General features: G+C 38.8%; 1 protein-coding gene across 16 annotated transcripts in view; it reads left to right on the top strand.

The window, feature by feature from the left end:
• The window catches only part of Mlip (muscular LMNA interacting protein), a 231,115-nt gene that overhangs the window by 114,441 nt on the left and 103,223 nt on the right, over positions 1 to 13,451 (top strand). For all 16 annotated transcript variants that reach the window (XM_051197991.1, XM_051197980.1, XM_051197984.1 and 13 more), the window contains one exon: positions 1,850 to 3,325. In XM_051197991.1, the coding sequence (XP_051053948.1) occupies positions 1,850 to 3,325 (1,476 nt within the window). The remainder of the gene's footprint in view (positions 1 to 1,849; positions 3,326 to 13,451) is intronic.

The raw sequence follows: 13,451 nt of genomic DNA, 5'->3' as shown, positions 1-13,451 counted from the left end.
CCCGTGGCAGTCAGCAGCAATTTACAAGGAAGTTGCTAGCAAATTCTAACATCTTTTATAAATAGGGTACAGTGACATCCTGGAGACTTGAAATGTCTCCATTCTTCTTCTTTCACTTACGGTTAAAACACTTACAATTGCACTCACACTCACACACACACACACACACACACACACACACACACACACTGAAAGAATAAATAGGAACTCTTGAGAGAATGATTTTTTAACACTAAATGTAACTCCAGCTACAAATTATTGTAAAACTCCAAATAAAATGTTGTTGTCTTTTAGTAAGAGAGGCATTGTTTTGGCCAGTTGGTGATGTTTGCATTTAAATATCCTCCCCAGCCATATGAATCAGTAGCATAAACACCAGCTAAGCAGTGTTCCAAGATAAACTGCATGGGAATGATTAAGCTTTCTCAGTTTGATTGAGTTCTGTTTGATTTTCCATTTTCAATGATGTTTTGATGTTTTGGACTCTGTCAATGATTTCAAATGTTATTTATGTGGCAAAATTGCTTGCTGATCTTCATATTTATAAAAGGAATATTTGAGGTGTGTTTGCACAGAGGCTAAGAGGTTTGGAATGAAATCTTTGAATTTGTTAGATATAAGTTTTTAGGGCTTGAGACTAAATGTCAGGAAGTTCATCACAATGGTCTATTAGAAATTTTGTTCACATGGATCTAAAGCAAAAGCCTAAAATATGTCTTTTATCTACAAACAGAAATGTGCTGATTTAAATATACAGACATTTTTCTGCTATTTACTTAGTGCATTATATATATTAATATCCATTAATATTTTAGATGACTCATATTTCTCAAGTTCACTGGCCTTGCGTACTTTTATTTTATAGTCTGATAAAACCAAATTAATAATCTTAAAGTCTCTGTTTAGAAACTTTGGCGTGATTTCAGCATTTGTCTTAAATTCTGGACTACTTAAGTGGTGCAAGAATATATATATATATGCTATCCCACAGACTAGCTCTACCTTTTAAAGTAAAATTATGTTTTAAAAATTTTCTCCTGTTTTTGGCAGATGGTTTGCAGTTGCTCTAGCTTTTTTTCATAAGAAAGAGAGCCCATTGGTTCCAGAAGAACTCAAATCATTGGCTAAGTGTTTGCTAAATTATTGTTATATGTTCATTCTGGCAAGTGATTGGGGGGACATAAGCTAAAGTGCTGTCTCTATTTTAGGCTTGGTGTTTGCTCTAATAAATAATAATTTATTATTGTGTTGAGCTTCATTCTTTGAATTTTGGACAGATTCACAATATGTAGTCCAAGTCTTTCAAATTTTAAGCAATGGAAATATATTAACATTTAGGGTTCTAGTCATTATTAAGCTGTGCTTTATTTTCTTTCAATGGTAGAAAAATCTATTCCATTTTCCAAAATGAAGTTTGATATTTGTAATTAAGACAACTTCAATCCTTTTATATTATACAATTCCAAATTAGGACGACTATTTTAAATATTTAACTGTTTTTACAATAGAATAATGAAAACAAATTTCATATTTGTTTTTGTTTCAGGGAATAAATAGGTTATAGGGTGTACAACTTCACGATTTATATCTTATTTGAAATTCAAAGCCATGTCTCATTAGTAAGCATACACTCCTTCGTTATTAATGGAGGCTTAAAATGTCATTCATTTTATCTGAACTAGAAGTAGGGCTGTTGGCACAAACACACAGTGGAAGAGTATTTTGACAATTTCATAAGTAATGTCCTATTTCAATCTATTTTTCTTTCCTCTAGCTAACTTCTCCCACTACCTCAGAGCAGCTTGCTCATAAACCACCTGCTTTCTCCTTTGTTTCTCCAACTAATCAGAAAACGGCACCCGTTCCAGCTAACGTCAGCGGAGCCTCTGTGCTACAGGAATTTCACACTCACAGGCTGGATGTCACAGGGAACTCGGTGGAAGAAACAGCTACGTATTTCCACTCTACTGCTCACGAGTTCCCTCTTTCTGCATGGAGGGGTGCTTCGTCATTAGTATTTTCCCCTTCCACTCAGCTGTCAGGTTCTAGTTTACGTGGTTCAAATATTGCTGGTCACACACGTGGACTGGCATCCGAAGCACAGACGAGTATGTCAACTGCGCCTGTCCTTAATCCCAGGGAAGATCTGAGAACCTCTCCTTCACCTGCCTCTGGTGCTTCTCTGAAGTCACCTTCACCTTCCTACATACCGGTCCGCATTGTCATGCATTCACTCTCTCCAAGTCCAAAACCACTTACCTCCTCTTCCCATGGCTCTTTGTCTACTGTCTGTAGCCGCATGTCATCCAGTGGAAATCTTTCAAAGGCAGGCGTGAAGTCCCCAGTACCCTCTCGGCTCTCTCTCCTCACTGCTATCCTCAAATCAAACCCTTCTCACCAAAGGCCTTTATCCCCTGCATCCTGCCCAACCTTCTCACTCAATTCCCTGGCCTCTTCCACTCTCACACTTGATCAAAGAGTGAAGCAATCTTCTCCCACACCTAAGAAATCTCTCTCAAGTTGTTCCTTGACAGCTGGGTCTTCTGAGCAAGGAGAACACCAGGCTTCTGCAGAGACACGCCAACCCTGCCACCTCCCTTCCTTTCCCAAGTCTCCCCCACTTTCTCAGGTGTACCTCATCTCTCCACCAGCACCTGACAGTAGCAGCTATGCTTCTATGGATGTAGAGAAAATACCACGAGGCACACTGAGGAGCAGCACGACACTACCCCAATTACAGACGGACACATTCGGTTTTGCTGATGCCCCTCCTGTCACACCGAGCTCATCCCCTCTTCCTTCTTCAGAGGGCAGACAGGATGGTGACCTCAGGGGCCCAGAAAAGGACAGGAATATTTGCACACAACCTTCTACCTTATTATCCTCTGTGTCTCCTGTCAATGAGAGCCCTGCCCTTTCCTCTCTAGAGAAGTGTTTCCACCCGTCCCCAGCCCTCTCAGATCTGATAGATAGATCCAAAACAGCCTGCTCCCAACAACACTCAGGCCCCAGGCTGCACCCTTCTGTTCTTCCTGCTCCTCCCACCCCCCACGCAGGCTCTGCTTCTCATCCCAATTTGGGGCTCTCCAGACTTCCTCCTGAGAGTTCACTCACCCAGGTACTCCAACCTAGTCCTTCAGCACTGTACCCTAGCTGTGACCGTGGTACATGTCCTTCAAGAACTGGACCGTCTGAAAGCACAATACCCAACCACAGCTCACTCGTTCCAAGCCCATCACTTCCTGTCTCTCTAACAAGAACCAAGGAGCTGATCTCACCTTGTGCACTGTCCATGTCAACAGACCCCGAAAATAAGAAGCTCAAGGTATTTTCTTTTTGCATGTTGCATGTTTATTTTGAAATAAGGAAGAATTTTCTTTTCAAGGAAAAAAAATCAATAATTGTTATGTTCATCCTATGACTATGACCCCCCCCACACACAGTTAGATATATTTTTTTTTTCTGGGCAGTGGTAGAAGCTTTGGTTCCAATTCAAAACAGATAGCATTTTCAAATATGCTACATTTCTGGTAACTTAATGAGAAGGATCTCATTATCCATTAAAATACTTTGTACTGACAGGATAGTTAGTAGATGTGATTAATATATTGTATATAGCATAGATCTAGGACCATGATATAACCAACACCAGTTTGAAATTGTTCTATTTCCTTTGCCTCTCTTTATTCATAATTTTCACATTTCTTTCCCTCCTGCAAGGCTGATTTTCTTGTCATTGCTCCACATGTTGCAAGCGAAATAAAATTGGATTTTATTCTCTCCATTTAAGGCCAAAGGGAATAGAAATTTTCTTTATATGCAAAAATATTTAATGTACTGCAAGTACTTATTATTTAGCATTGTTCAACATAGGAAGAGTGAACAAACTGAGCACGAAGAAACAAAAATAAAAGTAATGCTGGCTTTTAAATGTTCTAAAGCAGTCTGTTGAGTACATGTGTGAAGTGACATTTATTGACACAAGGGAAAGAATGTTTGAGGAGGAACTCCATAATTCAGTCCTGATGGAACCTGCAGTTCTACTCAGGGCCATGGCAGCTTCCCATCTATCCTCAAAGGACTCAGGAATGGATCTTATTACCAACAGAGTTTGATAGTTGTTAAGCAAGTAAAATAAAACTGAAAGTGCTAGCATTAGTAGTACATGGGACTTTTAAATTCCATATATCTTAATAATACAATTTCTAGGTTTTTGAGTATTACAGAAAGTGAGTCAAATTCTGTTACTACCAGATAATGAATGTGAGGTTAATGAAATAGAACAACTCATAAGATATTGTTATTGATATTGGAATATATTTCAACTAAAAGAGTAGGCATTAGACACTGTATGCCTACTACTGTACTAGGTTTTCTAGGAGTCCATGTGATAGTTTTAAGAAGAATTAATAGATAATTATTCACCTTAAGAAACTTGTTAACATTTGAATATAAATGCATGGTTGTGAAATTTGTGTATCATGTACTAAAAATTGTCAATCTAATCATTTACTGATTTTTTTTGACTTGTTATCTTTTAAATTTAAGTCAGAGTCTCCCTACACAGACCATGTGCCCTTGAACTTGTGACTCCTGCTTCAACCTTCACAGTGCAGATTCCCCCTCCATGTTCTGTTTCTGAGATTTGCTCTCCAATGCTTTCTTGATGTTCTGGTTTGCTTTTCAATTGCTGTGATAAAACACCATAACCAATGTGGCAAGGAAAATGTTTATTTCACATTATAGCTTATGGTTTATCATAAAGGAAATAAGGTAGGGACTGGGGCAGAGACCAAGGAGGAATACTGCTTACTGTCTTGGTCCTAATTGTTGCTCATGCTCAGTTTTTTTTTTTTTTTTTTTTTTAAGACAGGATTCTGAATGTCCCGGAACTCACTCTGTAGATCAGGCTGGCCTGGAACTCACAGAGATCTGCCTGCCTCTGCCTCTTGAGTGCTAGATTAAAGGCACGTCCCACCAAACTGCTCAGTTTGATTTTTATACAATCTAAGACCCTCTTTCTAGAGATGGTCCCACTCACATTGGTTTTCTTCCTGCTTTATTTGTTTAACTTTCTTGATTAGTAGTTAAGGACATTATAGCTGTAGATGTGCTTATTGAAATTGGTGACAATGAAAATGACAACCAGGACTATTTACCTGTCAGTCAAAATGGTAACTACTCCTTTGTTTACAAAATATTTTAACACACAAATTCATGACTTCATCAACAAGATGTTCTTGAGACATGCTCTTTCTTTTCATCCTAGTTTTTACTTCCTTCTTACTATTGCATTTCTATCGTCTGCAGTTAGAAAGCTAACTCACTTTTTATTACAAACTACCTTTCTTGGGTATTATATTTTGAGTATAGAAATTCATTCAAATTGATACCATGGAAGATGAACTATATTCCAATTTGGGTTTTGTGTCTAACTGTTTTGTTTAAGTTGGTGAAATTACTTTACAGAAGACAAAGACAAACTAGACAAAAGCTCAGAGATAGCAAAGAATTCATTCACTTTCACAAGTTGTTTCTTGCCTCACTCCTTCTAGGGTGGTGTCAATCCAAGCAAAGTACTGTTTTTGAAGTAAAAAAAAATATCAGATTTATTTAAGTTTTTTGCTCCAGACAGATAGAGATTTTCAAACACAGGTAGTTACAAACTGAAACAGAAATACTTGAAGAACATCAGTTCAAAGTCTGGGCTGTACCTACTCTCCTTTGATATTAAAATAAAATGGAATGGCTAGAGAGTACTGAGCTGATTCAGACAGAAAACATGTTTGAAGCTCCTTTGCCATTCTCATAATTGTATTACATTAATATGGTATAATTGGCATGCTAATTTCAGATATAGCTTAAAAATAGTCTATTTTATGTTCATGACTCTGGACAGGATGGGCAGCTTCCTGAGTATTGCTGAGAACATTCTCTGATCAACTTCTGTATTGCTTGAGATACTTTCCCCTTTGGGAAATCTTGGAGTACAACATTCCCCCAAGATTGTGTTTTAGTGCCAAATATAATTGGTTATCATTTTTAAAATAGTTTGATTTTTTCCCTCCTAGTGAGCTGCCATGGTATTTCATATAGAATTGGAGAGACTATTATATCAAAAGCTCATATAATCTAGTACTCACTGAAAATGGTTTCAAATTTCTTCCAAATGAGTGCTTCCAATGGTCTGGCTTAAAGCTATTTGGACTCAGCTTGTTTACAGGATCAGTCGGGAGCTTTTACTGCTTCATGAGACTTCATAGTCAGTGTCCTATTTATTAAACTCTCATTCCTTTAAGGCATAAAAACATTTCCAATTTTGTTATGTCAAAAACTTGGTGCAGCAGACTGGATATGACATCCCCTATTTTTGTATAACCAAATACAATTTTAGAGATGAGTGTTAGGAAACATGAGCTAAAAATTTAATTTGGATGACCCATGCAAAAAGCATGTACTGTCCATTTAAAATGCTTCCCTAACTCATAATTATGACAATAAGTTAAAAAATGCAAAATTACCTCCTCAAAGAAAGTTGACATTCTGTGTTGAAAGAGAAACTATCCATTTCCCAAAATGAAAGTCAAGTATCTTCTTAGAGGATCAAAAATAGTATGAGGAAGAATGCAACCTAGTAAATTCAGTACAGAAAGGGATAGTGTCTCAGATTTGTGTTGGATCACTGAGTTTGTTTCTTTGAGAAGTTATCATGCAGGAGTGTATAATGAGGAAAATCCCTGAGACCAAAGGGTACTTGATAGGAAGAAGGAACAGGTCCAGAGCAGGTGTTGGGGTGTGTAGGGAGAAAGAGGATGCTGACATCAGAGGAAGAGGGATCTGAAGCCAGATTCTGCTCTGAGGCCTCTGAATTTTACTTTGAGGAAGACAGGAAGCCTTGGAGGTTTTCTTTTTATTGAAGTTACCGAAGATTGTTTTCATGTCTCCTGGCCCCACTACAGCTCTTTCTATGCCCCCCCAACTACCTGTCAACTTAATGGCATCTTATTAAGTATCTTATGTATGCTTTTTCATAGATGGGTTTAGGACTGAATACTTGGGTTTGTACCTATTGGAGGACTGACAGTCAAGAAAACCGACTGTCCCTCTCTCAATAGCCTTTGATTGGCTGTAGTTCTTCATCTAGAGGTGTAAGTTTCTGATATTTTCCCCTATCTATATTGTCATACTGAATGGTATTTAGACAACCATACTGCTGAAATTTCATAGGAATGACTTCCCTACTATATGAAGAAGACACTGTTTAATAGCAGGCATCCTCATCCTTTGGTTCTTGCAATCTTTCCTCTCTCTCTTCATAATGTTCCCTGGGCCTTAAGATTAGGGGTTGCATTGCTGATATAGCAATCCTGGTTGAGAACCCCTTGGTAATGTATATTCTGCATTTGACAAGTTGTAGGTCTCTGTAATAGCTTCCATCACTGCAAAAGAACCTTATATGCCATTCTAGAGCCCTCATCCAGTAGCTGATGGAAGCAGAAGCAGACACCCACAGCTAAATACTGAGCCAAACTCCTTGAATCCAGTTGTAGAGAGGGAGAAGTGATGAGCAAAGAGGTCAAGACCAGGCAGTTGAAACCCACAGAAACTGCTGACCTGAACAAAGGGGGAACTCATGGACCCCAGACTGACAGCTGGGAAATCAGCATGAGACCGACCCAGACCCCCTGAATGTGGGTCTCAGTTAGGAGGCCTGGGAAGTATGTGGTACCTCTGACAATGGAACCAGGATGTACCCTAGTGTAAGAACAGACTTCAGGAACCCATTCCCTATTGGCTTCCTTAGCCTAGAGACATGGGAGTGGGCCTAGGCCCTATCCCAAATGATTTGACAGACTTTGATGATCCCTCATTGAAGGCCTCACCCTCCCTGGGGAGAGGATGGGGGATGGGTTGGGGTTGTCTGTGGGAGATATAGAAGGATGGGAGAGAGAGGTAAATGGGATCGATATGTAAAATAAGAAAAAAAATTAAATAAATATATTTAAAAACCCTTCTTTGATGAGTGGTGAGAGCTACACTTATCTATGGGTATAAGGGCACATAGAATACATTTAGAAATTATATTTGTTTGAGAAAATGACAGTAGTAGGTTCTCCTCTAGGGTTGAAGACCAAGAGTAGTTGTAAGGTTTACAATACCAGACATGGATTCTTTCTCTTGAGTGAAAGCCTTGTGTCTATTTGGACAGCTGCTGGTTACTCCCTGTATGAAAGTGCCACTATTGTACCATTAGGAGTATCTATCTTGTCTGGTCAGTTATCAGTGAGATTTGTAGTCCATGAAGTTGGTGGGTCTATTGTTTGATTGTCTCCATTGGCTGTTTCCATAGCATTTTCAATGTTATGAGAGTGGGTTCTCAAAGAGGAAGCTTACAGTTGTAGCTCAGTTCTTTCATGTTCTATGTCTGGAGTATGTAGTGTTTTCTCTACAGGGTTTTACTTTCAAGTTCTGGGAAGGTTTTGAATAGCTATGTGACACAATCCTGATTGGTGTATAAAGAATGGGATATACGAGGATAAGCAATGAGGTAAAAAACATAGAAGTCTCAGAAGGTGATTGTAACTGTCTAGGTATGTTATTGTCAAGCAATAGAAATGAAGGTGAAGATGCTTGTATAGATTTTGTAAGTTGTATAACTTTCAGCAAACATCAGGATCACAATATGAAATGTTAAGCTACTAGATTTCTCGTGACTGTCTGGTTTTGTTTTTTTTTTATGATTGCACCTCATAATTCAATCCTTATTCCTGTCACTTCCATCTCAGTTCTGACTAGCATTGTGTCCCATTTCTTTGTCTTTTCTCCAGTGGGACTCTGAATTTTTCTTAGCGATGTATCACACTCAGGTGTGAGTAGTTAACAAAAGCTTCTTTTTTATTTTTTCACCCTAGGGGAGTGTTTGCTTTTTAACTGGGGAATTGTTTAGTTTAATTCAAGATCAGACTTTATTTTCCTTTTTGACATGGTGTGTGTGTGTGTGTGTGTGTGTGTATCTTGAGTATATATGTGTGATGCAATTTGTATGTGTGTATGTATGTATGTATCTGTGTGATGTACTCATGTATGTATGTGTATCTGTGAGCCACATCTGGAAATCAGATCTTGATATGGTGATATCTTCCTCAGTTGCCTCTATACCATATGTTTTGTCTAGGGTTCTCAATGAACCTTGAGATCGACATTTTGGCTCCAATGGCTGGCCAGTGAGTCCTCGAGAAATGCCTGTAAATGCCCCCCCCCCCAGTGCTGGGGTTGCAGGGGTGTGTAGCCATATGTGGCTTTTTACATGGATGCTGTGGATCCAAACAGAAAGCAGAAAGACAAGGCTGAGCATGGTGATGCACACCTTTAATCCCAGTTATTGCTCTGAAGGAAGAGGCAGGCAGTTCTCTGTAACTGGCCATGGAAAGTAGGGTACTGGTTGGGGAATGGTTTTTGTAGGGATAAGATGGGTATTTGTTACCATTAATCTCACAACCAGCATTAGTGAGATTAGATCTGCAAGCAAGTATAAAATCTGTTTTCTTTTCTAAACCTAATATTGCTTTACAAGGTATGGCATATATTTAAGAACTATTTCTTGGTGCTTAACTGAAAACAAATTACAAATGAGAGATCTACAGTGGATAGCATCACTCTGTTGACAATGTTCACAAAGCTGCTTAGAGCTGGTTTTTCATTTCTGCTATCTATAGGAAGCTGAAGGCTATTATTTTCCTTAATGTTTGTTATAATTGTGTAGGTGTGCTTGTGTGTGTGTGTGTGTGTGTGTGTGGGTGGGTGAAAGTGGTTAGTGGGTGGAGGTTGGAGGACAGATTTGTGGAGTTAGTTCTCTCTTTCAACATTCATGTGGGTTCTGGGGATCAAACACAGATCCTGTGAGGCATACAGTCACTTTACCCTTTAAACCGTGTCTCTGGCCCTACTGATTGTGATTCTTATAATACATTTTAAGTTATCCCAAATGATCTTCTCTAGAACAGTTCAGATTTACATGAAAGAAGGAAACAAGTGAGTTTTACATAGTACCTGGAAGCCTTGGAATGCTGGGAAGACATATTAGAACAAAGAGCTACATGTTCAAACCTATCAATGTCAGAAACTCAGAGGAAAGATGTTTAATTAAAAAAGCATCTTTTATGGCAATAAGTATTGTTTTAGGTAGGGTTTGTATTGTTATGAAGTAACATCATGACCATGGCAACTCTTATAAAGAAAAATTTAATTGGGGTGTCTTGCTTATAGTTTAGAAGTTTAGTCCATTCTCATCATGGTGGGAAGCAAGGCAGTATGCAGGTAAACATGGTGCTGGAGGAGGAGCTGAGACTTCTTACATCTTGATTCAAAGGAAATGGTATGTCTCACTGGGTATGACTGGAGCATATATGGGACCTCAAAGTGACACACTTCCTCCAACAAGACCATATCTACTCCAGCAAGGCCATACCTCCTAAAAATGGCACTCTCTTTGGCAGCCATTTTCTTTCAAACCACAACAAGCATTATTTTTGAGGCTGAAAATCTTGGAAAGCCACATGCCTTAGAGGAGCACTGATGTCACCACATAGAAGAAGTCAACAATTACTCAATATGTAATTGTTGAATCAATTCATTAGTTGAATTCTATATTTAGTAATATTGACAGGACATCTACCATATTGAGAGAACCTAGTAGTAAGAGCTTTCCATCTTTGATATTTGTTTTGGATAATGATAAAATAACATATCTAACAAAATGGTTCATGAAATATTATAAACTTTTTATCTTCATGTTTAAAATTAGAACATAATTCTTTAAGATGAAATTAGATAGAAATGATACTGAAGTCCAGGATATATCATTTGACTGCAGATTTTCCTGATGAATCTTCAGCTGCAGGGTTCTGTAAATTTATGTAAATATTCATAAAGAAATTACATTTCCTTCTAAATCTTTACCCAGACACATTATTGTCTAGATGTGACAGTATTTCAGGATCAATGTAGATTCTAGGACTGTAATGACCTCAAGTATCCTCCAGGAATTGTTTCTCATGCATGGAGTAGATGAAAGTACAGGATGCGGGAGAGCTGGGAGGCTTACAGAAGATTGAAAAGCTGCTGCTTCTTATAGCAAAGAGGCATTTGGAGAAGAGAAAATAGCAGGTAAATAAGCAGAGTCTATTCCCTAATGGGAGAAGTATTCAGAGTCAGAGGTCTCTTCCTGTGTTGAGTTTGTTTTTGTTTGTAGGAGATGATGGATATATGCATGAATTGAATGAGTTTGTGTGTCCATTTATTTGCATGCGATTATGTGTAAGTGAGAGTTGTAATAGACAGGCTACAGTGGCTTCCTGACACCCTTGCCTTGGGTTGCTAATTTTACTATATCTAATATAGTAAACAAAAAAGGAAGAAAACAATAGAACAACATTGAGAGAGAGAGAGAGAGAGAGAGAGAGAGAGAGAGAGAGAGAGAGAGAGAGAGCGCTTTTGGCTTTCAGCTATGTACTGTCATACTTTCCCCTATGCTGCTAAAACATTCATTACCCACCTCCTGCCCCTTCTAAGGAAAATAGATGTGCTAGATTCAGCCTCACCATATAAGTTTAACCAAATTTCTTTTAATTATAGCCATAAAACTCAAATTTTGTTTTGTTTTTAATTGAAAAAAATTTTATTACAGTATGTTCTGATCACTTTCCCCCTTCTGTTGCTTCTCTTAGATCCTCTCTACCTCCCTACCCACTCAACTCTACACCCTTTCTTTCTTTAAAAAATAAATAAGCAAACAAACAAACAAACAAAAAACAAACAAACAAACAAAGAACCTAGCTAACCAATAAACCAACCAAACGAAAAACTCCACTAGAAACAAAACCCACAAAAGGATGACCCCAACTAACAATCTGAGCAATAGTGGAGAGGCTACCTTAAATGCCCTTCCCCGATAATGAGATTGATGACTAGCTTATATGCCATCCTAGAGCCTTTATCTAGTAGCTGATGGAAGCAGAAGCAGACACCCACAGCTAAACACTGAGCCAATCTCCTGGAATCCAGTTACAGAGAGGGAAGAGTGATGAGCAAAGGGGTCAAGACTAGGCTGGAGAAACCCACAGAAACATCTGATCTGAACAAAGGGAAACTCAAGGACCCCAATCTGATAGCTGGGAAACCAGCATAGGACTGACCCAGAACCATCCCTCCCCCTCAAATGTGGGTATTAGTTAGGAGGACTGGGAAGTGTATGGGGTCTCTGGTAACGAATCAATATTTATCCTCAGTATATGAATGGACTTTGGGAGCCCATTCCACATGGAGGGATACTCTCTCAGCCTAGACACATGGGGGAGGGCCTAGGCCCTGCTCCAAATGATATGACAGACTTTGAAGATTCCCCCATGGAAGGCTTCATCCTCCCTGAGGAGCAGATAGGGGATGGGATGGGGGATGGAAGAAGGACAGGGGAGGAGGGGAGGGTGAGGGAATTTGATTGACATGTAAAACAAGCTTGTTTCAAATTTAAATTAAAAATATTATCACCCCCCACAAAATTGGATACTACAATATACAAGCAAATGACAGATAAGACAAAAAAAAATGACTAAACAAAGAAATTTGAGACAAAATGTTCACAAAACATCAGAGTTTGTTTTGTGTTAGTCATCTACTGATGGGCATGGGTTCTACTCTAACTTTTGTTTAATATATCCAGTGGTTTTCCATTGGAGAAAACACTCTTTGTAAGAAGGTCTCAATTGCAGATAGCTTCTTGGTTAGGGTTTGAAACCTATGTTGACTTACCTCTCAGTCCTTTAATCCTGTCTAGCTTGAACTTGTGAAGGCCCTGTACATCTTCCACAGGTTCTTTGAAACAGTTCTGTTGTGTCAGGATTATGCTGTTTCCTGAAAGTCATCCTTCCCATCTAGCTTTTAGAATCTTTCCACTTTCTCTTCCATGAAGTTTCCTGAGCCTTGAGGGGAGGGGTTTGATGAAAACATACCACTCAGGACTGAGTATTCTAAAATATCTCATTCTCTGCCTGTTGTCTAGTTGTAGGCCTCTGTATTGGTTCCCATCTATTGCAAGAGGCAGCATCTCTGATGATGGCTGAGTGAACCATTAAGCAGAATGTCACTAGGAGTCATTTTATTGCTAGGTCTCTTGCAGAATAGTAGTATTTGTTTTCTTTCTAGGATCATGGTCAACACTGAGAAGTGTCAGGCATGGGCTCCTTTTCTTAGAAATGAACTTCAACCCAATCAAACAATGTTTGGTTACTCCCACAATGTTTTGCCACTATTGCATCAGTATATCTTGCAGGCAGGTCACCTTTGTAGCTCACAGAGTTTGTAGCTACCTTTCTCCATTGGTAGTATGCAGAATACTTTACAGTACCATGTATGGTAGTCAGTAGGTGTGAAGTTTCTAGGTAGGCAACAGATCA

Source organism: Phodopus roborovskii, unplaced genomic scaffold (genome assembly GCF_943737965.1).
Source record: "Phodopus roborovskii unplaced genomic scaffold, PHOROB, whole genome shotgun sequence".
NCBI classification, from domain to species: Eukaryota; Metazoa; Chordata; class Mammalia; order Rodentia; family Cricetidae; genus Phodopus; species Phodopus roborovskii.
The sequence above is the reverse complement of the archived record's forward strand: the minus strand, read 5'-3'. Positions and strand labels throughout refer to the sequence as shown.